Source organism: Globicephala melas, chromosome 19, assembly GCF_963455315.2.
Source record: "Globicephala melas chromosome 19, mGloMel1.2, whole genome shotgun sequence".
NCBI classification, from domain to species: Eukaryota; Metazoa; Chordata; class Mammalia; order Artiodactyla; family Delphinidae; genus Globicephala; species Globicephala melas.
This window is the reverse complement of record NC_083332.1, coordinates 3062942-3086139: the sequence shown is the minus strand read 5'-3', so window position 1 is coordinate 3086139 and position 23198 is coordinate 3062942. Positions and strand designations below refer to the sequence as shown.

Sequence of the window (23198 nt, the reverse complement as noted above, 5' to 3'; positions counted from 1 at the left end):
AGAGCAGGCAGTGTCTCTGGTGATGACATCACAGCAGTGGAGCAGAGCCTCAGCTGGGGCAGGGCCACTGCCAACAATCCACAGATGGACTGTCATCTGTGGCAGAGACCTCTCCGCCGGGGCAGCCTCCCCAGTGAGGACACCCCTAGATGACGCCTCAGGACAGGGCACTTTCTCTGGTGACCCCCCCCAGGATAGTCATGGACTCTGGGTGTGCCCTGCCGTTCCGGGACTTGGCAGCAGCAGTGGAGGTGTCTCATGGCGTATGTAATCTCGGAGCAGGCAGAGTCTGGTTGTGACATTGCAGAAGGGGCCTCGTCTTGGAGATGTCCCCAGAGTGGGCTGCCATCTCTGCTGATGACATCACGGAAAAGGCACAGTCCCTCTGATGACATCATAGGGCAAGGCACCTTCTCTGGCGATGGCATCACAGGAAGGAAGCAGAGTCCCTGTGATGATGTCGTAGAAAGGAGATCTTATGTCTAGTGAGGACACAGCTGGTGAGGCTCTTTCCCCTGTGATGTGTCCCAGGAAGATGGCTTTGTCTGTAGTGGTGACAAAGGCATCTTCTTTGGAAGAAAATATTTTCCTGGTGATGATGATGTCAAAAGAGGCCTTTTGGTGCCAGAGATGACATCATAAGGATGAGATTTATCTATGCAGTGACATCATAGGAAGGACTCTATCTCTAGGGATGATGTCATAGGACAAGGCATTGTTCCTCTTATGACATCACAGAAGGGAAGTCTTTGTGATGACACCATGGAGCATAGATGCCTCTAGTGATGACCTTAAGGGTGGGCCTTTTCCTCTGTGATGACCTCATGGGAAGGAGGTTTTGTCCCTGTGGTGAACAAAGACATTTTCGCTAGTGATGACCTCACATACAGGCCTCTTCCTCTGTGATGACGTCATGGGAAGGAGGTCCTGCCTCAAACTGTGACATAGGAGGAGGGGTCTCATCTGCCGTGACATCGCAGAAGGAAGCTTTGTGTCAGGTGATGATTTCATCCAAAACAGTGTCCTTGGAGGCAGCCCTCCCGGCCACCGCAGATCTGGTCCCAGGCCCCTGGCGTGTGTTGGGGGATGCAGGCCGGGATGGGGGCCCCAGGCTGCAGCCCCCAAGCCCCTGGCCCGACCTCAGACAGTCAGACAGTCACCTCATTCTTGCTGGCAGTGCGGAGGTGTTGGGGCAGGTGATGGCCGGGGATGAACTGCAGCTGCTCCAGCGTGCCCTGGCGCTGGAAGGGCGGCCTGCGAGACAGCGTGCCCCCACCTCCGCCGGTGTCTGACATCCAGGCGGGCTGCGGCGAGCCGTGCAGGCCGTGGTGGTGGTGGTGCGCATGCAGGCCGGGCGGCGGGGGCAGCCCGTGCAGCGGTGTAGGGGGCCCCCCGGGCCCCAGCAGCAGGTTGGAGTGGGAGGCGGCCAGGCTGGCGCGGGCGGCGGGCTCGGGGGGCAGCACGGGGCTGCGGGGGGGTGACAGCAAGTGCTCGCGGCTCTGGCGCAGAGCCTCGGGGGACGACAGGAGCAGGTGCTCCTGTGACACGAGGCGCGCGCGTGGCAGTGTGAACTCATAGCGTGCCCGGCCCCCGTCGCCCAGCAGGTGCTCCTGGGACATGACGCGCCGTGGGTTGGGCGCGGGCGCCAGGCCCAGCTCCTCGGGGCCACCCCAGCCTTCCATGCGATAGCCGCCCCCTGTGCCAGGTCGCCGCAGCGCATGCAGGGGCAGCGTCCCGCGGGGCATCTCTGCCAGGTGCCGGCGCTTCAGATAGGCCTCGTCCAGATCCTTCTCGGCTGGGGGAGAAGGGAAGAAACCACAGAGGTGGGTCCTCAGCCAGCCCAGAACGTGCTCCCTTCCCTAGGGCACCCCCCACCCCAGGAAGACCCCAGACATTACCTGGAACTTCCTGGTCATTAGCCTGGGCAGGGGCACAATTTTAACCAGTCAGAACAGTCAAGCTAGCAGAATGCAGATTCCCAGGCCCAGCTTGCAATGCTGCGATCATAGATGAGGGGGGACCTTTTTTTTTTTAATTGCCTGGGAACATCCCTTCTTTTGGGAGTAGAACCCAACTCTTGCTTTTGAGGAACCACTTTCCCTTCCCTTTCATCCTGTAGCACGTATTTTTCAAACTTGGAGATTCGACCCATTCATGGGTTGAAAAGTCAATTTTGTGGGTAGGGACCAGCATTTGGCAAAATGAAATAGAATAGAAAATTATCAGAAAGTGTCCCATAATAAGAGAATAAGGGTGAATACCATTCACAAAATTTTTATTTCAGTTGTGTGTGTTATTGATATATTAACGGATAAAGTGACATGATATCTGGGATTTGTTTTGAAATAATCCACCAAAAGATGGGGTGGAGGGAGGAGAGATTAACAAAATGTTGCCCATTGTTAAAGCTGGGTGAAAGGAACATGGGGCTCATTTTACAATTCCTCTACTCTCGAGTGTGTTTGAAAATGTCCATAATAACAAGTTTCAAAACTTTACTGTAATTTAGAAATGTGCCAGTGTATGTGGGTCTCATGGGACACAATATAAAAATCCTTTCTTACTGTGGATCTCCGTTTAAAATGTTTGAAGGCTACTCCACTACCAGGGATCGGCCACTGACCCAGAAATGTCCAATCAGAGTCACAGTGATTGGTTTTGGGACAAGCATGTGACCCTTTTTGGCCAGTGGGATCCAGGCTTGGGAATTTTGCTGGAATCATTGGGAGAGACTCTTCTGGTAGAAGTGCCCTGAAAATTCTCAGGACAGTCTTTGCCATCACAAGGGGAGATTCTATCTGAAAATGAAGCCAGCCCACTGTTCAGCAGAGCTGAGAGATGTAGAATCCTGGAGACAGCTTTTGAGCACCTGGGTTCAGCCACACCTGAAGCTTGTGGCACATAGACTTTCTGTTATCAAGCCAGCATAGTCACCTTTTTTTTTTTTTAAGTTGTATTTCTGTTCATTGCAAATACAAGTCCTGATGAATGCAACAGATCTTGGGGAGAGGACCATGGGTTTGCATTTTCAAAAAGCACCCCAAGTAATTGTGATACAAAATTACCTCAGGTAATTCTGGAACAAACTTGGAGAAAAATCTAAGGCGGGGGCGGGGTATCTAAAGCTTTAGAAGGCTATCGGGTCACTGTCCATTGTCCTGAACCCAGGCCCTGACCCCGCCCCATCGCCCAGGTAGCTCCCCTTCCCGGGACTCACCCAGCCTCTTGAGGGAGGAGTAGCGGTTGAGTTCAGATTTCACAGCGGCCTCGTAGGACGGGGGCAGATGTGAGAGGTTGTGGAAGGACCGAGAGCAGGACAGCGTGGAGTAGTGCAAGGAGGGGCTGGGCGGCGGAATGGCCCGCCAGTCTGGGGCAGAGGGGCATGGCTGGGGTCAGTCCAGGCCCTCCTCCCTCAGACCCAGCAGTTCTGGCCCCCAGCCCCCTTAGAGCATTAGAAATCTGGAATCCCAGCCCCTCAGAGCTGCAGCAGTCCACAGGGAGCACACTCCCTGTGCTCACTCCCCCCAACCCTCGGGTGCTCTTTGCTGGGGAAGGAGGAGGAGGAGGGGCAACTGGCGTTTGCTCAGCACTCGTTGTGTGCCCTGCCCCAGCCTAGAAGGGACGCACTCCATGCAGCTTCCCACAGACTACTTCTGGCATAGAAATGAGGAAACTGAGCCTCACTGGGTTACCTGGCTGGACTGTGCGGACAGGCTCCCAGGGTCTCACACCTGCCCTATGCTGGGCACCTGGCTCCGGCTCAATACAAGGGTGGGAAGGGAAGGAGCCCTGCCCTCCCCGCGGCCCCGCCCTGGTCCATACCCAGAGTGGCAGCGTGGTGTTTGGGGCTGTTGACGTTGAGGTGCAGGTAGTTGTGGTGCAGATTATCTGTGGGGACCAAGAGGGGAGGTGGCATCACTGCCATTGCCTGCTCCCAGCTGGCACCGCTGTCCTGGTCTTGTGGAAGGATTCCCACCCATGTCCACTTGGTCCCCAGCTCTGGTCCCTCCTGCTTACTGAATCTTTGCCCTGACTTGCTTCTCCCTCCTGGATCATCAAACCAGCCTTCTGGCGAAATGGCCAGCCCATCTCCAAGATCAGCCCCACTGCAGTACTTCTGACATGTACACCTGCCCCTGTCCCTCTGCTGCTCGAAACTCTTCCCATGTCTCACCATCACCCATGGGACACAGTCTAAGCTGGGGATGGCATTTGAGGCCTGTGTGACTTGTCCCCAACAGACATCTGCAGCCTCATCTCCCATCCCTCCCCTCAAGTCATACTTCTCTCTGATGCCCAAATGGTCCAGCTCAGTTCTGCCACAGGGCCTTTGCACATGCTGTCATGCTGTTCTCTCGGCCTTGAATCCCTTCCTCTCCTTCTTTGCCTGAAGACCTCCTACTCACCCCTCAAGATCCAGGTCAAATGTTTCTTCCTTATCACTACTATTCAAACCCATCTCCTCCCCTCCGTTCCTGATCCCAGATCAAGCCTTGTCCTTTACTGCCTGGATCATCATGCAAGCCTCCTCTGGAGCCTTCTTCCTCTCATCAATCTTCCTTCATATGGGTTCCAGAGACATAGTTCTTCCACCCACTTCTGACTTTGCTTCTCCCTTGCTCTAAACTCCTCCATAGCTCCCCATTGCCCTCAGGACAAAGGCAGAGCCACTCAGCTCAGCCTGGTACTCAAGGCCCTTCCTGAGGTATCTGCCCACCCTCTCCTCAGCCTCAGCTCTGGCCACCTCACAAGCTGTGCTCCAGCCACTCAGAGATCCCCCTGCCCAAGAAACTCCCCTCACCCTCCTGGCCACTGCTCAAACATCATGTTCTGAGGGAACTCCTCCCCCTCACACCAAATGAGACCCTTTTCAAACCCTCTTCCAGCTACCTGGACTTCTCCACTGATGCACTCATCATAAACTATAAGAATAACAATAATATGAAGTGAGTACTGTTATGATTCTCATTTTATGGATGAGCAAACTGAGGCCCAGAGAAGCGAAGTCACTTGCCGTAGGTCACAGTGGTAGAGCCAGGATTTGAATCCAGGCGTCTGGCTCCCAACAAATTCTAATTCAGTTACCAAGTGAGTCCTTGTGTGTCACTGGCTGTTGGGTGGTCTGACATGAGTTTCTCAAGTGCAGGGGTTGAGAATGTCTAAATCTAAATCATCCATCGTAGCACCCAGGGTTCCCACCCAGGGTGCCCACAGGAGGTCAGGGAGGAGGTCTGGCTCACTGCAAAGTCCAGTGCATTGCCCAAAACAGGTGTCGGCCATAACGGTTCAGGGAAGGCAGAGACAGCAGGCTGTGGCTAGGGGCAGGGCCTGGGCAATGGGAGATGGAGCCATCCGTGGAGGGCGGAGCTACAGGGATGAGGGGTGGGGGCAGATGCAGAGGCAGCAGAGGCGGCAGCCGAAGCCCCACTTCTCACTCACCGAGATTGGTGGGCTTCACGGTGTTGTAGAGGTTCTTGGGCGTCCTCGGGGGCATGCTGTCGGGACCCCCGACCCCCGGGGTTAGGGAGCTGCTTCGTGCCCGGTCCGGGCGGGTCCCAGGCCCCGCCTGATGCCTCAGAATGTCCACCAGAGCCCTAGAAGTGGCAGAGGGATGGTCAGTGGCCTGGGGACTGGGGCTGGGGGTGGGGAGAGGGAGGGCGCAGGCCTCTTTCCCCTCTCCGTTCTCACCTTTGGGTGTATCCATTAGCTCAGCTCGGCTTCTAGCCTTTGGCCACGCCCCTTGCTAATATCAATCTGAGCACCGCCTGCCCCAAGGTCCCTCGGACCACACTTCCTGCTTGAAGCGCCCCTTCCCCTATGTATTTGGACCCTACCCCTTCTGCGGTCCCTCCCACATCGTCCTCTCTGTGGCCCTGCCCCACCCTGAACCTGGGACCTCACTCCTGTTCCTTTTGCTGCCTTCCCCATGGCAATAAAGGGTGCTATGTGGACCCCAAACCCTAGAATCACCCTTGACTCTTCTTTTTCTTTCCTGCACGGCCCTTAGCAATCCTGTGGATTCGCCCTCCAAAATGTATCCCAACTCGGAGCACTTGTCACCACCTCTGCTTCTACCAGCCCCATCTCTCACCATTATTGCCACAGTCTCCAATTGGTCTCCCCATTTCTGCCCTTATCCCTTGCAGTTTCACACGCACAGCCCAGGGATCAGATGGTGACACACGGAGCTCAGGGCTCCCCCATCACACTTAGGATAAACCTGGCCTCTGCCTACTTCTGTCCACCTCCTCCTCACCCACTGCACTCCAGCTGCATGGGCCGCTTCGCTGTCCTGCAAACACTCCACCTTAGGGCCATTGCACTTATGGCTTCCTCTCTGCCTGGAATGCCCTTCCCACAGATATCTGCTTGGTTCTCTCTTTTCCTTCAAGTCTCTGCTCAGAGAGGCCTTTCCTGACCACTTCGTGTAAAACAACACTGTCCCTCCCATTCACAACTCGTTATGCTACTTTATTTTCTTCACAGCAGTTATCAGGATCTAAAAGTATATTGCACATGTGTTTCCTTGCTTACTGTCTTAATGATAACGGTAGCCAGCATTTACTGAGGGCTTACCAGGTACCAGGACTCAACATGAATTAACCCAGGTAATCTTCATTACAGTCTGAATAGGTGGGGAACAATTATTAGGCCCATTGTACAGACGAGGAAACTGAGGCATAGAGAGGTTTAAGCAAATCCCCCAGGGTCACACAGCCTGCAGGCAGCTGACCTGGGATTGGAAACCAGGTTTACTCCTCAGTGCAGGGACTTTGTTTTGTTCACTGCTGTGTTCCCAGCTCCTGGCTCACAGAAAGTGCTCAAGAAATATTTGTTTGAATGAATGAAGGCCCGAGCCTACCCGGTCACTCCATAGACTGCCACTTAAGTCACATATATTCTCATGTCCCGCCCATCTCTCCAAGGCATTGGCTTCTGCGCTCCTGGTGGCTGCCTCAGTCTCTGGCCATACTCCCTGCACCCTGCCGGCCCCCCGCTCCACCGGCCCCACTCCCTGATGGCTCCGCCTCCCGTGGCCCCGCCCCCGCCCCCAGGTTTCCCACCCTCCGGCCCCAGAGCACACACACCTGGGTACATTGATCTCCCGGTGCGCCCTGGGCGCACGGGACGCCTTGCTGAAGGCCACTTTGGCGCCGACGCCCACGGCCAGGGCGAAGCTGATGACCCCGCACACCACGTAGGCCGTGCTGCCCCCTGGGCCCTCGCCCCCACGCCCCCCGGCGCCACCCGCCCGGCCCCCTTCCATCCACCCGGCCTGGCCGGGCCCGAGTCCCCCGCCCGCACCCCCGGCGCCCCCGGCGCCCCCGGCCAGTGGCGGCGGCGTGGTGGCCCAGCGCGGCGTGTCGTAGTTGGAGCAGGAGGCCTGCGCCAGGCGCATGTGGCGGTGCTCGCAGCAGAAGCGGTAGTGGCAGGTGCCGCAGCAGAAGCGGTAGGAGCCAGTGCTGCAGTTGAAGGTGGCGTCGTACTGGCCCATGACATCGTAGTAGCCGTGGCAGAGCTCGGCAGGAGGGGGCGCCCGTGCCGCCGCGCCGGCCGAACTCGGGGTGCTGGTCCTGGTTCCGTTGGCCCCTGGGCCCGCCGCGCCCCCGCCGCCGGTCAGCGCCCCGGTCAGGCGCCGCAGGTGCGCCAGCAGGGCGGGCAGCGGGCCCGGGGGTTCGGTGCTTGTGGCGTTGGACGGGCGCACCCCAGCTTGGCCGGTAGTCGAGGCCAGGAGCAGGAGGGTCCCGAGGAGCAGGAGGGCCGGCATGGGGCAGCCAGGCTGGGGGGAGAACCGAGGCTGGAACGGCGGGCGGGAGAAAGGTGGCCAGAGGTGGAGAAATGTGGAGATGGGGGCCGGAGATGATGAGGAAGGCAGGGCCAAGGGAAGGTAGAAGGACGGAGAGGCACAAACCAAGAAACAGAAAAGATGGAGGGGACATGTATGGACCCAAAGTTGGCAGTCCCACGGGACAGTGCACGGTGATGGGGGAGCAACAGGAGGATGTCCAGACACCGCGGAAGGAGAACGGAAATGATAATGGCAGAGAAAGATCAGAGTGAGTGATGAGTGGTGGAGGAAAGAATGGGAAAGTCGACAGTGGCATCGGGGGTGCGAAGAAATAAGAGAGGTGGACAGAAACCAGAGGAAAGATGTGATGGAGGGAGAAGAAACCATGGAGGCAGGTGAGGGAGAGAGGGCAGAGGGGAAAGCCAGAGGTGAGATGCAGGTGAGGGAGGGCAGAGGTGGGCAGAGTGAGAGGTGGGCAGAGTGGGGAGGAGGTTGGGATGGGTCAGTGGGGGACCAAGGGAGGCAATGAAGGGAGACACATGGTGGGGTGGGCGAGATGGGAGGAGTCGGGTAGATGGGGAAGGAGAGAGAAAGAAGAGCAGATGGGGAGGAGAGAAGGAGAGAGAGAGATTGGAGTTGAGAACCTGAGTTTATAGACCAGGAGGTGGAAAGAGGGAGTGCAGGGTTTCTCACCCTGGGCGCTACTGTCATCTGGGCACAGAATGTACTTGCTTGTGGGGGCCCATCCTGTGCATTGTAGGGTGTTCAGCAGTATCTGCTGGACGCCAGGAGCATTCACATTCCCCCACATCGTGTTAACATAAGATGCCTCCAGGCATTGCCAAATATCCCCCCGGGGGGCACGTTTGCCCCCAGTTAGAACTGCTGCCTTAGACCCACGTGGCCCTCAGTTTCCCCAGTGCTTATTTCTCTCTTGTATTTACGTCCGATAATCAAGGGATCTTGAGCCTCAGTCTCTCTCTCTGTCTCTGTCTCTCTCTGTGGTCTGTCTCTCTTTCACGCACACACACACACCCATGCTCACAGTTTCAGGTCTGACGTGTCTCCTTGCACAGCTGGAGAGTCAGGGTAGTAGTGGTTCATCCCCCAACTCCACCATGTGCCAGGTGCCTGATACTGGATACACCTAAGTCCCCATGTGCCTCAGTTTCCCCATCTGTAAACCAGGGGTAAGGATGGCTATCACTGGGTGGTTGGAAAGACGAACCGATTTCATATGTGTAGAGAGTTTAGGGCAGTGCCTGGCCTAGCGCAGGTGCTATACTTATAGGAGGGTGAACAGGATGGGAGGGGCCAGATGGGACAGGTGCGCCCAGCTGTTTTGTATGGCAACAGGCTGGCAGGAGGGGTTCCTTCAGCAGTGTTTACTGAGGCTGGGGATGCAGCAGTAGATGAACCACAGGGTTCCTCCTCTGTCTTTATGGGGTTTGCCTTCTGGTGAGGGGAAAAAGCCAGTATGCAGACACAAATTAATGGGATGCACGTTGAAACTGTTATGAAGAAACACTAAGAAATTATGGAGGCCATGAAGAAATAAAAGCAGTGCAAGGAAGTGGGAGAGAGGGTGGGTGGGTGGGACTAGTTTAATAAATGTCGTTTGGTATTATTTTTATCCTTTATTCCTTCCCATTGAGTGCACATGTATCTAGGGACCACACCATGAAAACTGCTGGGGCCTGGGATGGGGAGAGGGCTATGGGAGGCTGCACCTGGGGCCTCAACGTTCCCTTTTAGCTCTGCTCCGGCCCCTCCCCTGAGCTCGCCTCCAGACTGCCTGCTGGATGCCTCCACTTGGTGTTTAACGGGCATCTTAGAAGTGCCTTGGCCCACACTCTGGAAAGCAGATTGGCAGTTCCTTAAAAGTTAAACATAGGGTTACCACATGACCCAGCAGTTCCACTCCTAGGCATATGCCCCAAAGAATTGAAAAACATGTTAACACAAAAACACAAATGTCCTTAGCAGCATGATTTACAGCAGCTCCAGACTGGAGACCACCCAAATGCCCATCGGTTGATGAATGGGTAAACAAAATGTGGTCTGTCCATTCAATGGAATACTATTCAGCCATAAAAAGGGATGAAGCACCAATACATTCTACATCATGAAGAGCCTCAAAAACATTAAGAGAGAAAAGCCAGACACAAAAAGTCACATATTGTATGATTCCATTTATATGAAATGTCTGCAATAGTCAAATCCATGTAGACAAAAGCCGATAAGTGGTCGCCTGGAGCTGGGGGCAGGAGGGAATGGGGAGTGACTGCTTAATGGGGGCAGGGCTTCCTTTCAGGGTGAAGAAAATATTCTGGAACTAAATAGTGGTGGTAGTCGCACAACACTGTGAATATATTAAATGCCATTGAACTGTACACTTAAAATGGTTAAAATGCTAAATTTTATGTTATGTGTATTTTACCACAGTTAAGAAACAAAAACCAACCAACAAAGGTCAGGTGATGTCGCAGTGCCCAAGCAATGGTGCTAGGCTTTGAACTCAGGGCACCACCACCCACAGAACATGGATGCATTATCCCACACAGAGAAACATAGGTTGTCATGCACACAGACACACCACTTCTGAGAGTGACACGTGTGTGGCGATGTGGATTCCTTCATTCATACGAGGGCTGCCACATATGGTTGGGCAGGTTGTGTACTGCACAAGAGGGTCTGGCTGAGAGGCTGGAATCCAGCCGCGCTCTCCTTCCTAAGAATGCAGCTGGTGGGGCTGCATCCATCTGTGGGAAGGGGTACCTTTTCAAACACATGCAAGGGTACCATCTGTCTGCTAAATCATAGATGCTAGGGAGCTGCATTGGGCTGGGGGAACCTTTGTCTCATCTGCCCCACAAGGGTAGCAGTTTGCCCTCTTAGTCCCTGTGCTGTGCCAAGCCTCTGGCTGGGCTCCATGGACAGAATTTCTCCCTCTGCTAACAGAGTCCCATTGTCCCTTCCAACTTCGCACACATGCACAGAGCCAGGGAAACGAAACTCTTGGCCATTGACAACTCTGGGGAGTGAGGCAGGAGGAGCAGAAGCCTACATCCCCTCCAACCCAGCAACACACACACACACACACACACACACACACACGCACAGCCCCTCGACCAGTGGGCGTCCTGTAGCCTCCTGTCCCTGCCTCACACCTCCTGATGCAGGGCAGCACCTCCAGGTGGGGAGGAGACACACTGCAGACACAGCAGCTGGTCCACACACAAGGATACAGAGGACCAGTTCTTCCTCTACCTCACACAAAACTATACACAGACACACAACAGAGCTTATATACACACAGTGACACAGAGCACAGGACACCCACACAGTGTCCCAGACACAACACGCAAGGACACCCAATGTCATCCTGGCGGCACACCTGAGCCTCTCTCCTCCCCAAACACACAATACAGCTCCATGTGGACACACAACCATGCATTTCGGGGCATTCCCACCCACAGCGCACAAGAGTCAGACACAATCTCAGACACCTTGACACACTGGGACCACACACAGCTCCAGAACATGGCCAGGGACCTGCCCCAGCCAGCTGCACGTGGGCACGCAGTGGCACACATCACAACCCACAGTCACGCAACCTCATAGGCACACACACCAGTGAGAACCCAGTGGTGGAGAGTCTGGAAGCAGGCATGTGGCCCTCCATCAGACACACCCAGACAGCCCCCCAGCACACACCGGAAGGCACACTCCTCCTTCACAGCTGGAGAGGAATGCCCCCCAAACCCCGATCTCCCTCCCCTCACCACACACACCTAGCAGCTCAGGGCCAGAACCCAGCACCCCAGCCCAGGACCTGAGAGACAGAGATGTGAGGACAGAGATCAGGGGAGCCAGTGTGAGGAGGGGTCCCAGAGCAGGCCCCACTCGGTCCTGGGCTCCCAGAGAAGCCCCTCCCCCACCCGCTCCCCTGCAAGCGCTGTGCCTCACAGCCCCCCACCCCCCCCTCTCCTGACCCTGCCAGCTGGGCTCTGGGGGCAAGGACTGCCTTCTGAGGTGCCTGGCAGCAGAGAATGAGAGCTAGAATAGGGCGCGGGGGGCAGGGGGAGAGAGCCCTCGGGATTGGGGGTAGAGGCCCAGAGAGAAGAACAGAGACCCAGGGAGAGGGGAACAGAGACTCAGGGAGAGGGAGACAGAGACCCAGAGAGAGAGGGACAGAGACCCGGCGAAAAAGGGGGACAGAGGCCCAGAGAGAGAGGAACAGAGATGACGAGAAGGGAGTACAGATAGCCAAAGAAAAGAGGACAGAGCCCTGGGAGGGCAGAGACCCATAGGGCGAGCAGTGACGGGGTGGGGGTGGGGCAAAGACCCAGAGGACTGGGGATCAGAGATTGAAGGACAGAGAGAGAGAGAGAAAGAGCTCGAAAGAGAGAACCAGAGGAGGATAGAGACCCGCAGAGGGGAGGAGACCCAGAAAAAGCCAGAAGCCCTGACCTCAAGCAACTGGGTGCTGGAGAGGGGTCCGCAGGTGGCAGCGGGGTGGGGGCTGAGGGTGGGCAGTGTCCGAGTGCAAAGGGACGGCCTCCTAGGAATATCTGGGGTTGAGGGTGGGTTTGAGTTAGGCATGTGGAAGAAGGCGGCATCTGGGTTCCGGAGGAGGCGGACCCGGCTGGAGGGGAAAAGCGGAGGGAGAAGGGGAGGGGTCTGGATGCGGGGGCGGGGATCCCAGTTCCGGGCGGGGGAGGCAGGGTGGAGGGATCCAGCGCCGCCTCCGGCTCGCCACCTGGGAGGTGGGAGGTGGGATTGAGGGAGAGATGCGGACCCTCCCCACGCACTCCCAGCGGCCCGCCCAGGTCCCTAGGCCTTCCTGTCTCTTATGTCTCTGTCTCTGGGAGTCTCTGCGTCTCCGTGTCCTTACCTCCTCCCGGGACGTCGCCTCCCACCGCCTCTCCCTCAGCCTGCCGGCGGATCTCTCATCTCTATCGGGAGGTGCCCTGGGTCGCGCGGCCTCTCTGAGCCTGTCTCTCTCTACGTGTCTCATCGCATCTCTGCATCTTTCAGTCTCTGTCCCAAGTCTCCTCTGTGTGCCAACATTTTCTCCTTCCCTCTGCCCAGTCTCTGTCTCTATACATCCTGTGTCTTCCCCGTTTCCACATCCCCATCTCTCGCTACCTCTTTGACTCCGTGTCTCTGTCTCTTTCCTAGGTTTGCTGTCTACAAATCTCTGTCCCTCTGAGTGTCTCTGTGTCTCCCCCCGACCCCGGACCACCAGTCTCCCTCCCCGGGCCCCCCACTCTCGCTCAGGCTCAGGTTGGAGGGGCGGGTTGGGGGGGCGCTGCGGCGGGAGCTGTGTGTTCCCAGCGCAAAATAGACTCCTGTTGCCATGGCGACGCGAGCGCGGCCTCCGAGACGCGAAGCTTCAGGCTGAGGGGGTGAGGAGGGGGGGACACCTGGATCCGAAAGGCGGGGGCCGGGGGCGCCGGCGCCCGGTCCCAGGGGCTCCTGGAGGAGGGGGGAGGCAAGGACTCCTAGATCCCTGCGGAGAGAGGGGGTGCTGGGCGCTCTGATCGCGGGGTCCGGTGACCGGGACTTCTGGGAGGGGTCTGGGATCCAGGGGCGGGGGGGGCTCTGTTTCCCCAATGGGGGGCGGTCTGGCTGAGAGCTCTGATGCCTGGGTCCCTGGGGGACTCAGATTGCCTTCTTGGGCACCCAAGGATGTGGTGGGGGCGGGGGGAGGACTAAGACTCTGAAGGGGCTGAGGGGCCCTGACTGGGGGGTCCGTAGAGTCCCAACTCCCAGATTTCCAAGGGGGCTGCAGAATTCTGGGAGCCCCTATGTGGATCCCCGGGCTCCTGCGTCTTAGGGGAGCAGGGACCACTCAGCTGAAGCTGTCTGTCCTTCCCATCCATTCATCCATTCATCCGCATGCCTGTCTCTTCCTTCCTCCCCGTCCCCAAGTCCCTCGTGCCTCAGTTTCCCCCTCCGCACCGGGGTGCGGTCACGCTCACCTCACTTTCCGGATGCGGGACCCTGGGGGAGTCGGGGGTGGTGGCGACGTGGGGGGCCGGCCAGGGGAGGCAGAGCCAGCGCGTGTCTGCGAGCCAACCCGGCTGGGCGTGCGCGCGCTGATAGGGGGGGCGACCGGCAGCGAGTTGGGCGACCCCGGGCCGGCAGTTCTTTTCCGTGCAGATGCGCGCCGGCTCCGGTGCAGATGTGACAGTGGCCAGCCCTCGCCTTTGCCTCGCGCCGGCTTGGAGTTGAGAAGAGGCACCTCCCCCTCCCCACCTGCTGGGGACCCCTCTTCCGCCACCGCCCGCAGCCCCCAGTCGCCCCCGGGATACCCCCCAAACCCAAGAATGGTTCAGTCCACAGTCACATCAATGTTTATTCTCTGAGACCGGGTCCCACACAGCCTGTGACACTCCCTCCCCCTCCCCTTGTCGCCCCTTGAAGTGGCCCGGGGAGGGGGGGCCGAGCCCCACCTCCAGCTCGGCTCAGCCAACCCCCGCCCAGCTTCCAGGAGTCTCATTTGCATTTCCGGGAGCTGCCGTCCAATGGAAAAGCGGCACCCACATCCCCTGCTGAGGGGGCGGTACCCCCGGTGGACTGCACCACTCTTGGGATCCAAGAATGGGGGGGAAAGCGCTTCCAAGGTCCCAGGGACGAGAAGGTGGTCGGTCTCCCCTCAAGGCAGGGCAGGGAGTTCAGCGGAAGAGGGGGTTCTGGCCATGGAAGAGGCCCAGCAGCCCGCTGTCTGGGGCGGGCTCCTTGATGATCTTCTGGATCTGTAGGGTAGGGGTAGGGAGTCAGGAAGCGTCAAGGGTTCTCATCCCCATGACAGATCCAAGGGATACTTCTCCATTTTCATCTCCCTTGCCCCCTTAGTAGCAACTGGCCAAACCCACCATTGCCTCTTCTCAAAACTTTTCTTGGGGCCTCCCTTTCACCATAGCCACCAGGGTTAGCACCTGATCATCTGCCATCTCGGTCCACCTTGCTGACTTGGACCACTAAGCGTGACTGACTCTTTCCTGGGGCTCCTTGTCTACACATGCTTCTTCTTAAGTAATCTCACCTCTCTTATCCCTCAACTCTCAAATCCAGCCTGCGCCTTGCCCCTCAACTCTGGACTCACTTATCCAGCTGCCTCTTAGATGCTGGTGGTCACCTGACCTCTCAACCTCATTGCCGCCACCGCCACCCCCATCAGTAGAGAGCTTGAGCAACTGCGCTCAAGCCAGATCCTCTCTCTGTGCTGCCTCTTCACACCTTGCACCCATCAGCAATCCCTGTCATGCTAACCTGCAGAGATTAAAAAATGAAAATAAGCAAAGCCTGTATCCCCGCCGCTGCCTCCACCCTGGTTTCCCCCCTTCCTACCACATATCCATTAGCCACCTGGCACTACACATAGATCTGACAGTGTCCAGCCCCCCTGTGCAAACCCCCATGGCTGCCCCTCCCAACCCCCACCAAAATCTTTGGGAAGGCTCCGGCTCCTCCCTGCCTCCCCTCCTCCCACACTCAGCCTGCACTCACCGTGCCCTGCTACCGTTCCTTGAATAAGTCACGTTCAGCCCCACATCCAGGCCTTTGCCCTAGCTGTCCCCTCCGCCAGGACCACTTTCTGGATGACTGGCTGCTCCTGCACTTTCAGGTCTCCACTGTAAGGCCACCCCCCAGGAGGGGCCTCCCAGCTGCCAGCCCCCATCTTATTTCTCACACATTCTACATGTTCCCTCCCCAGCTCCAGGCCACAATGCGAAATTGAATACAGACTGTCTTTTGCTATTGCCCCTGGACCTGCCACAGTGGCTGGCACATAGTAGGTGCTCAATAAATGCTCAACAGAACTAAGAGGAGGGGAAGGGGCAGACCTCAGAGGGCTGGGAATCTCAAGTTCGGGCATGTCCCGTTATCCTAAGGGCCAAGCAGTGGCCCTTAGTGGTGTGAAGCAGTGGGGACTACCTGGTCAGACCTGGGTACTAGGAAGGCCACTCGGGTGGTGGGTGTGGAGGCTGGACCTCAGTGCCATAGACTGGAGGAGAGGGTGGCAGGAAAGGGTCAAGGGGCTCCCATCTACAGGGCCCCTGCTGGACTGTTCTCTCCCGTCTGCCTGGCTCCCTCCCATCTCTACCTCACTCTAAAATCACCTTCTTCCGGGAGGCCTCTGGACCACCTTAGGCAACCCCTCCTCTGCACACCTGGCCCCCTCTCCTGCTTTATCTCTCTCTCCAGTCCTCGTGGCCAGACAGCTTCTCCTTTCATTGATTTATGGTGTTGACCCGCAGTTTCCCCCCACTAGAACTTAGCGCCCCTGGAGGCGGCAGCCTTCTGTGTTCCCGGATGTATCCTGTGAATATGTGGTGGGTGCTGAAAAGATATTTCCCGTTTGCACAGGAGATGGGGGAGGTCAGAGTGTGGGGCGTGGGGGTCAGTACCTCCTTGAACCGGGGGTGGGTGGCATCACCCACGAGCTGCAGAATAAGCCCTTCGCTGGTGGAGAGGAAGGCGCCGCTCTGGCGCATCCGGGACAGCGCCACCAGCCGGTCCACCTGGCTGCGGGGGGGCGGGGGGTGCATGTGTGCATGCGGTGTCAGTGCCTTGGTCTGGACACCCAGACACCTGGCAAACTCGGCAGGGATCCCACCCCCTGGTTCTTCCTGGGTGCTCCAAACCCATCCCACATGCACCCCACCCCTGAAGGGACCCTCTCACCTGCGGGAGGTGCAGGCGTCCACCACCACGTGGACCTGCAGCCCTTGGTCCAGGAGGTCCAGGGCTGTGTGCTAGGGGCAGAAAGAGGTAAGGGCTACCCCCAGACAAGAATAGGGATCCTGGGTGAGTGATTGGGGAACCAGGATGGGGATGAGGGAGGCTCGGATCAGGGCAGGAGGTCCCCAGATTACAACGGGATCCTAGGCAGGATGGGAGCCCCAGGTAAAGAGAGGGGTCCTTAGTGAAGGTGAAAGTCCCAGGTCAGGAGGGGAGTCATGGGTCAGGAAGGGGAGGATAGAGAGTTCTGGGTCAGGAAAGACACCCTTTTTAAGTTGGGGAGGTCCCAGGTGTGAATGGAGGTCCCCAAGGTTCAGTTGCGGTCTCACCAAGATGCAGGCTTGTGTCTCCAAGCCACAGAGGAGCACAGAGCGCAGCTGGGGCCGCGCGTCCAGCTCCTGCTGCACCGCGGGCACCATGCTGAAGCAAGTCTTGGACCATGGCTGCAGACTCTCAGCTCCCAGCTCGGGCACTGTGGGGCCCAGGCCTTGTGGGTACTGCTCAGTCAGCACAACTGGCACATCCAGGAGCTGGGCCACCTGGGTTGGGGTGAGGAGCAAAGGTCTGAGCCCAAGGAAGGGGCCGGAGGCCCAACTCCTAGGTCTGAGGGAGGAGGGGCTGGGGCCCTGGACTGGTGGGTCTGCGGGAGGAGGGGCTGTACCTTGAGCATGCGGGCAGCCACAGAGACGATCTGGGGGAAGAACGAGACATGGCGGAACTTCTCCTGCATGTCGCACAGGAAGAGGATGGATGATCCAGGGATGATGCGTCCCAGGCCGGGCCTCACAGCTGCCATGTCCTGGGGTGGGCAGAGGGGCTGAGGGAGTGGCATCAGGCAGGGAGAGGCTTCTCTGCATGTCCAGGGTCCACATGCTTACACCCCAGGCTCCAACTGTGATCCTCCCCCGACCCCCAGGAGGAAACCGAGGTCTAAGTAGTGAAGTGTCCTGACTGAGGGCCCACTGCCCATAGCAGAGGGAGCAGGACTTGAGCCCCGAGGCAAAAAGAGCTGCATTCTCCCAGCTGCACCACCTCCCTCTTTCATGGCCTGGGTTCCCTCAAGTCTGACTGCCTCCTCTGAAAAGCAGTTTACCCGTGTGGAAAACTCACCAGCTGAACCCCCTTCCAGGTCTTAGAAAGAAAGGCTGGGGTACCTGTGGAGTGGAATATTACCCAGCCATAAAGAGGAATGAAGCAACGACACAGGCCACAGCGCGGAGGCCCCTCACCGCGATGCTCAGTGAGAGAGGCCAGTCACAGAAGGCCACGTGCAGGGGTCCATTTACACGGAATGCCCCAAACCCAAAGCGGCTTCGTCCAGAGACAGGGAGAGGGTTGGTGGTGCTTCCACCTCAGGGCAGCGGGGGTGGGGTGGGGTGCGGGGGCGTGAGGAGTGACTGAAAAGGGGTACAGAGTTTCCGTCTGGGGAGATGGAAGTGTTCTGGAACTAGACAGTAGTGATGGTTGCCCAATATCATGAATATACTAAGTGCCTCTTAATTGTACACTTTGAAATGGTCGAGATGGTAAAGTTTAGGTTATGTGTATTTTACCACAATTTTAAGAAAAAGAAAGAAAGGGACTTCCCTGGCAGTCCAGTGGTTAAGAATCTGTGCTTCCACTGCAGGGGGCATGGGTTCAATCCCTGGTTGGGGAACTAAGATCCCGCATGCTGCGAGGTATGGCCAAAAAAAAAAAGAGAGAAATATAAAAATTAAGAGGTCGGGGACTGGTAGAGCCACCTGGCCAGCAGCCCTTTTAAAGGGGAGGACACTGAAGCCCACGGGAGTCCATGAAGGCCAAGGTCCTGTGGGGACTAGAGGGGTGACTGCCCCTCCCTGCCCCCGTCAGAGTGAGCACTGGGCCCTGGACACCCCAAGTCTCACATGTCCCAGCCCATGTACCCAGAGGCTTGTGTCCCTGGGTGCCTGAGTTGCTAAACAAATGGGAGTCCTGGCTTTTGTCTGCAGCTCCCTCTCTCTCTGCATGTTACTCACTTATTTGTTGATTTATTTAGGAAACGGAGACCCTGCGGACCCAGCGGACCCAGTGGAGGGCAAGCCGGCTGACACTCACTCGGGGGAAGTTTCAGTTGCTGGCTGGTGAGTCCCCACAGGTGTCTATGATTATTCTTTAAACTGAACACATCTACCACTGAAAATGTTTTCTATGTGTGACATATCTAAAGTTTAAAAACTAGTGGATGGCTAAAATGGTGAATTTTATGCTGTGTGAATTTTGTCTCAAAAAACAAATGGAATGGAAACTCCCTCAAAAACAAAACCACACTGAATTAATTAATTGCATAATTACAACTGTGACCAGTGCTAGGATTGCTAGGGAATCTAATCCATCTTGGCAGAGTTCTCTCTGAGGAAGTGAAGAGAGAGGGAAAGAAAACAACCTTTTTGAAAACACAGAGCTGACCCTATTTCTCAGCTCTCCCCAGGGCCCCATGGCTTCTCTCTGACCTCAGGACTACGATGTACCCTCCTCCCACAAGGCGCTGGACCCAGACCTTCCAGCCTTGGTGGCCAAGTCCCACTTCAGGGCCTTTGCCCAGGCAGCTCCCTCCACCTGGAGTGCTCTCCTCACTCCCATTCCCGGCTTAGCTCTCCACGGGACAGGAGGGACAGGGTCAGGTGGGGGCAGGGGCGCTGGAATGTCCGGAAGCCTGTGACAGTGACAGGAGTCTAGAGTGAGGCGGAGCTTCCCTTTGGGCTGTAGGAGCGGGGACTGCAAGAACCCCTAGGGAGAACCATGTGCCCACATTTCTCAGAATTACAGATGCACAAACCCTGTGACCCAGAGAACTCACTCCTAACTATCCTAAGTATTTATCCTGCAGACATACCTGTGAAATGACACAAAGTTATTCATTACAGGACAAGGTTATTCATTATGGGCGTCTGCCCAGAGCAAAAGAATAGAAATAAATCCAACATCCACGGTTAGGGTACTGGTTAGATAAGTTATGGTATATCCATACTATGGAATTCTTTGCAGCCAGGAAGAATCACAAGGGAGATCTTTAAGTAACAACGTGGAAAAGTGTCCAAGAGATGTTAACAGTGAAGAAAAAAAAAAAAGCATAATAGTGTGTATAACAATGCTCCCATTTGTGCCAAAACGCAAGAAGAAAAAAGTGTAGGTACTGTTCCAATCTGTATCTGCTCTCTCTGGAAGGCACATGAGGAACAGGCTCTTTCTGCAGGGACAGGCCTCTGAGGGGCAGAGTGTGAAGGACTGAAGGACATTTGATTTTCACTGTGTACTAGTCTGTTCCTTTTGAATTTTGGACAATGTGTAACAGGTTGTCTAGTCAGGAATAAATACAATACAGTAAAAGATTTACATAAGGCAAGAACCCAGCAAAACCAACCTGTGGCATTAAAGTTATGATAACAGTTATCCTTGGGCGGCAGTGTTGAAGGAGGGGTGCAAGGGGGGTTTCTGGGGTGTGGGGGACGTTCGGCTTCTGGATTTGGATGCTGTTGACACCAGAGCGCTCTCTTTGTGAAGTTATTTGAGCTGTGTATCTGTGATTTCTGTTTTCCTACATATGTGATATACTTCCATAAAAAGTTTTCAAAATATACAATAAAATAGGGAGGCCTCGCTGGCCGCGGTGGGGCTGGACTGGAGGTGGAGGCCAGGGTGAAAGTGGGGACTGCGGTCCAGGTGGCCAAGGGTGAGGCCTGGGCTCCAGTTCAGGCAGCGGGGACAGAGCGGGGAGGGGGCAGCTGGGCCTGGCTGTGGTCGGAGGGGGAAGAAGGAAGATCCTCAGGTTGCCAGTGGTCCAAGGGTGGCAGGTTCCAGGGACTAACTGGGGACCTGGAGAGGGGAACTGATTTGGGGGAGAAGATGAAAATGTGTGTGTGTGGGGGGGGTGAATGTGGGGAGGGGGTCTCGGCTGGAGACAGAGTTGGCGGTACTCTGGGTAAGTGATGAAATTCAGAACGCAGCTCGGGGTGGAGGGAGCCCGAGGCCGGAGGAGGAGGAGCGGCCCGAGGTGGGCGGCAACCTGAGGAGCGAATGGGGCTGTTCAGATCCCCATGGCCTGGGGAACCCGGTTCTGCAGCCGAGACTAGCTGGCGGTGTGACCTTAGGCAAGTTTCAGCTCTGTCTGAGCCTCAGTTTCCTTATTGAGGAAATGGGAGCCAAACCCACCCACCACGCAGGGGTGACGCGGAAACTTGGTAGCGAGGGCGGAAGCGGCCCGTGGAGAATTCGAGCCCCTGGCTAGCCAATTCTGGAGAGCCCAGGCAGGAGTCCTTCCCCGGCTGTCCTCCACCAGCAAGTGGGGGGAGGTCTGTCCCCCCGCAGCGCCAGAAGGGCCTTATCAGGAAGGGGTCGGGACGCGGCCCGGCCCGTCCGCCGCAGGTGAGGCCTGTAGTCACTTACCTCCCGCAGCCGGACTTCCGCCGCTCAGGCCCACCCGCGGGGTCGCAGGCCTGGTAGATGTTTCCCAAAGCCCAGACACTTGGCCCGCCCCCGGCTCCGCCCGCGTCCCGCCCACCAGGGCTGAGCCGCCCAATAGGCACTCGTCTAGCTCTGCTCAGCCCCACCCCCCCGCTCCCATCCAATCCGCAAGCGCCGCTACTTCTCCCTGGCGGGGGGGGGCTGCGTGTGGGCCAACTGTCCTTCCTGAGAGCGTGATTGGCCCGTCAGGGGGCGGGAAAGCAGCCAGTCTGACCAATGGGGAGTCGTGACAGGTGTGAGTGGCGGGCTTAAGGCGGAGTGGCGCGGTGGGTACCGAGAACGCGGACTCCAGCTGGAGAAGTGGGTGGGTCGCTACCTGCCCGGCTGTGAAGTTCAGAACCCCAGGGCCGAGAGGGAGAGAAGGAGAGAGAGAGGGAGGGGCTGTGCCCAGGGCAGGGGAAGGCCTGGGGTTCGAACCCTTGCCCTTCTGTTTAGAGACAAACTTAGCAAAGACACCCAAGCATTTTCCTGGAAAGGGTTAAAGGCGCGAGGAAGCCAAGAAATCCCTCCCTCTCCCCGCACGTTCGTTCTCTGTGCCTCAGTTTCCCCATCTCACAGCACCTGCCTCCTACGGTGGTGTTCGTAATATTTAGACTGTGTTTGGAAATGGGGTTGAAAGAGATGGAGAGTGAACTTGCCATCAGGCTTGGAATAAAATCTAAGCTACCCCCAATTCATGGTGTGCCTTTGTCAGTCTCTCAACCTCACCTCTTACCACTCTCCCTCGTCTCACTCCACTCCAGCCATGCTGGCCTCCTTTACTGTTCCCCCAACGTCCCACCTCAGGGCCTTTGCACGAGCTGGTTCCTCTGCCTGGAATCCCAGACTTTTGCAGTACCAGCTCCTTCTTGTCATTCAAGGCCCTCCCTGACCACCCTACATCAAGCAGTCACCTGATCAGGTCGCTGTTCTATTTTCTTCACAGCACTAATGCCAATCTGAAATTGGAAATTTATCTTGTGTTTAAAAAAATGTATGGATGTACTCATTTATTTTCAGTACCCCCGACTTTACCCCCCGCCATGAGAACTCCTCGAGGGCAGAGATGTTATCTGTTTTATTCACTGCTGAATCCTCAGCACCCAAACCTGGGCCTGGCACATAGTAGGCACTCAACAAATCTTTGGGAATAAATAAGATGACACCAGACACTAGGCAGAGGTGAACCAGGGTAAGAGGGAACTGAAGGGACAGTTGCCAAGGAGGTGGGGTTGGGAAGAAAGAAGGGAGAAGGTGGGGGAGGGAAAGCGTGAACCCCCCCCCCCGAAGGGGCTGTGATGGGGGCACTGGACCTGGGAGAAGACCCATGAGGCCGTGGTCAGAGGTGGGAGTCTGGGCTTGGTTCATATTCCCACAGGCTGCCAGGAGGGTAGTGGATGGGACAAGGGGCTCCTGGGGGGGCGGTGGCTGAAGAACTGTCACGGAGGGAGCCGCAGACTGGTTTGTCTGGGAGCCTGGGCTGGGTTGTGATTGGGTGTCATGGGGAGCGGGTCCCCCAGCCTTCAGGGATCCTCTGAGAATGGCAGGCACAAGACACTTCTCACCTGCCCACCCAACCTCCCTCAGGAGCTGAGAGCTCATTCCCTCCCATCCCCCCAGGGCATGCAGGGTAGGGAGCAGGGGGTCATAGAAGTGTGGGTCCTGCCTCAGGTCCGCCTGGCCCAGCACACAGTGGGACAGGTCAGATGACGCTGAGGGACACTCTGGGGGGACCACAATGTCCTCAAAGAGGTCGTGGGTGGAGGCGTCCAGGGCAGCGAGACTTAGGCTGGGGCCAGTGGGGGCCACATCACAGGCCACCCCCAGGAAGGGGGATGGAGGTGGTGGAGGTGGCCTTTGGGGTGGCGGTCTCTGGGGAGGTGCCTCCTGGGACAGGATGGATATGGCCAGGCGCTGGGTGGCAGCTTCGATCTTGGCAAACTGCCTGCAGAGAGAGCCAGGCATTAGCTGGGTGACCACGAAGGATTCCCCTCCTATCTGCCATCCCAGGAGTGATTTGTCCCTTCTATCCCTCCACATTTTTCTTCTCTGTGCTAATGTCTCTGCCCCTGGGTCCATTTTCATGAGTCTGACAATGTAATCTTTTTAACCCCATTCATAGGGAAGCTCTGAACAGCTGTGGGGTTTGTGCACTGCACAAGGCAGCACATCTCGTCCAACACTACGCACATTT

General features: G+C 56.9%; 2 protein-coding genes across 12 annotated transcripts; both read right to left on the bottom strand.

The window, feature by feature from the left end:
* Positions 1–486: 486 nt before the first annotated feature.
* SHISA7 (shisa family member 7) lies at positions 487–14069 on the bottom strand. 4 transcript variants are annotated; one of them, XM_060288399.1, is made up of 6 exons: positions 13777–14069; positions 7089–7798; positions 5440–5594; positions 3823–3888; positions 3218–3367; positions 487–1795 (listed from the first exon to the last, which is right to left on the bottom strand). In XM_060288399.1, the coding sequence occupies exons 2-6, from the start codon at positions 7766–7768 to the stop codon at positions 1149–1151; spliced, it is 1698 nt and encodes a 565-aa protein (XP_060144382.1). In that variant the 5' UTR covers positions 7769–7798; positions 13777–14069; the 3' UTR covers positions 487–1148. The 4 variants fall into 4 exon arrangements, with proteins under 4 accessions (XP_060144382.1, XP_060144383.1, XP_060144381.1 ...); XM_060288400.1 differs by having other exon boundaries at positions 7089–7780; XM_060288398.1 differs by lacking the exon at positions 13777–14069 and adding an exon at positions 12687–13025.
* A 66-nt stretch (positions 14070–14135) lies between these two features.
* On the bottom strand, positions 14136–21069 carry ISOC2 (isochorismatase domain containing 2). 8 transcript variants are annotated; one of them, XM_060288404.2, is made up of 7 exons: positions 20948–21022; positions 18134–18215; positions 17654–17700; positions 17205–17342; positions 16873–17082; positions 16487–16580; positions 14136–14553 (listed from the first exon to the last, which is right to left on the bottom strand). In XM_060288404.2, the coding sequence occupies exons 4-7, from the start codon at positions 17337–17339 to the stop codon at positions 14294–14296; spliced, it is 699 nt and encodes a 232-aa protein (XP_060144387.1). In that variant the 5' UTR covers positions 17340–17342; positions 17654–17700; positions 18134–18215; positions 20948–21022; the 3' UTR covers positions 14136–14293. The 8 variants fall into 8 exon arrangements, with proteins under 8 accessions (XP_060144387.1, XP_060144385.1, XP_060144386.1 ...); XM_030851184.3 differs by lacking the exon at positions 18134–18215 and adding an exon at positions 16210–16327 and having other exon boundaries at positions 14313–14553; positions 17654–17697; positions 20948–21055; XM_030851186.2 differs by lacking the exon at positions 18134–18215 and adding an exon at positions 16210–16327 and having other exon boundaries at positions 14338–14553; positions 16487–16557; positions 17654–17697; positions 20948–21055.
* Positions 21070–23198: the final 2129 nt, after the last annotated feature.

Bases quoted from the DNA above. Each gene is read 5' to 3' on its own strand.
- ISOC2 (XM_060288405.1), bottom strand. From the start codon at position 17,339: ATGGCAGCTGTGAGGCCCGGCCTGGGACGCATCATCCCTGGATCATCC. The intron at 17,083-17,204 runs GTACAGCCCCTC...ACCCCAACCCAG, and splicing joins TGGCTGCCCGCATGCTCAAG to GTGGCCCAGCTCCTGGATGT. The intron at 14,554-16,486 runs GTGAGAGGGTCC...CCTACCCTACAG, and splicing joins GACGCCTGCACCTCCCGCAG to ATCCAGAAGATCATCAAGGA.
- SHISA7 (XM_060288398.1), bottom strand. From the start codon at position 12,809: ATGAGACACGTAGAGAGAGACAGGCTCAGAGAGGCCGCGCGACCCAGG. The intron at 7,799-12,686 runs GTAAGGACACGG...CCGCCGTTCCAG, and splicing joins AGGCGACGTCCCGGGAGGAG to CCTCGGTTCTCCCCCCAGCC. The intron at 1,796-3,217 runs GTGAGTCCCGGG...CTTCTCCCCCAG, and splicing joins CTCCTCCCTCAAGAGGCTGG to CCGAGAAGGATCTGGACGAG.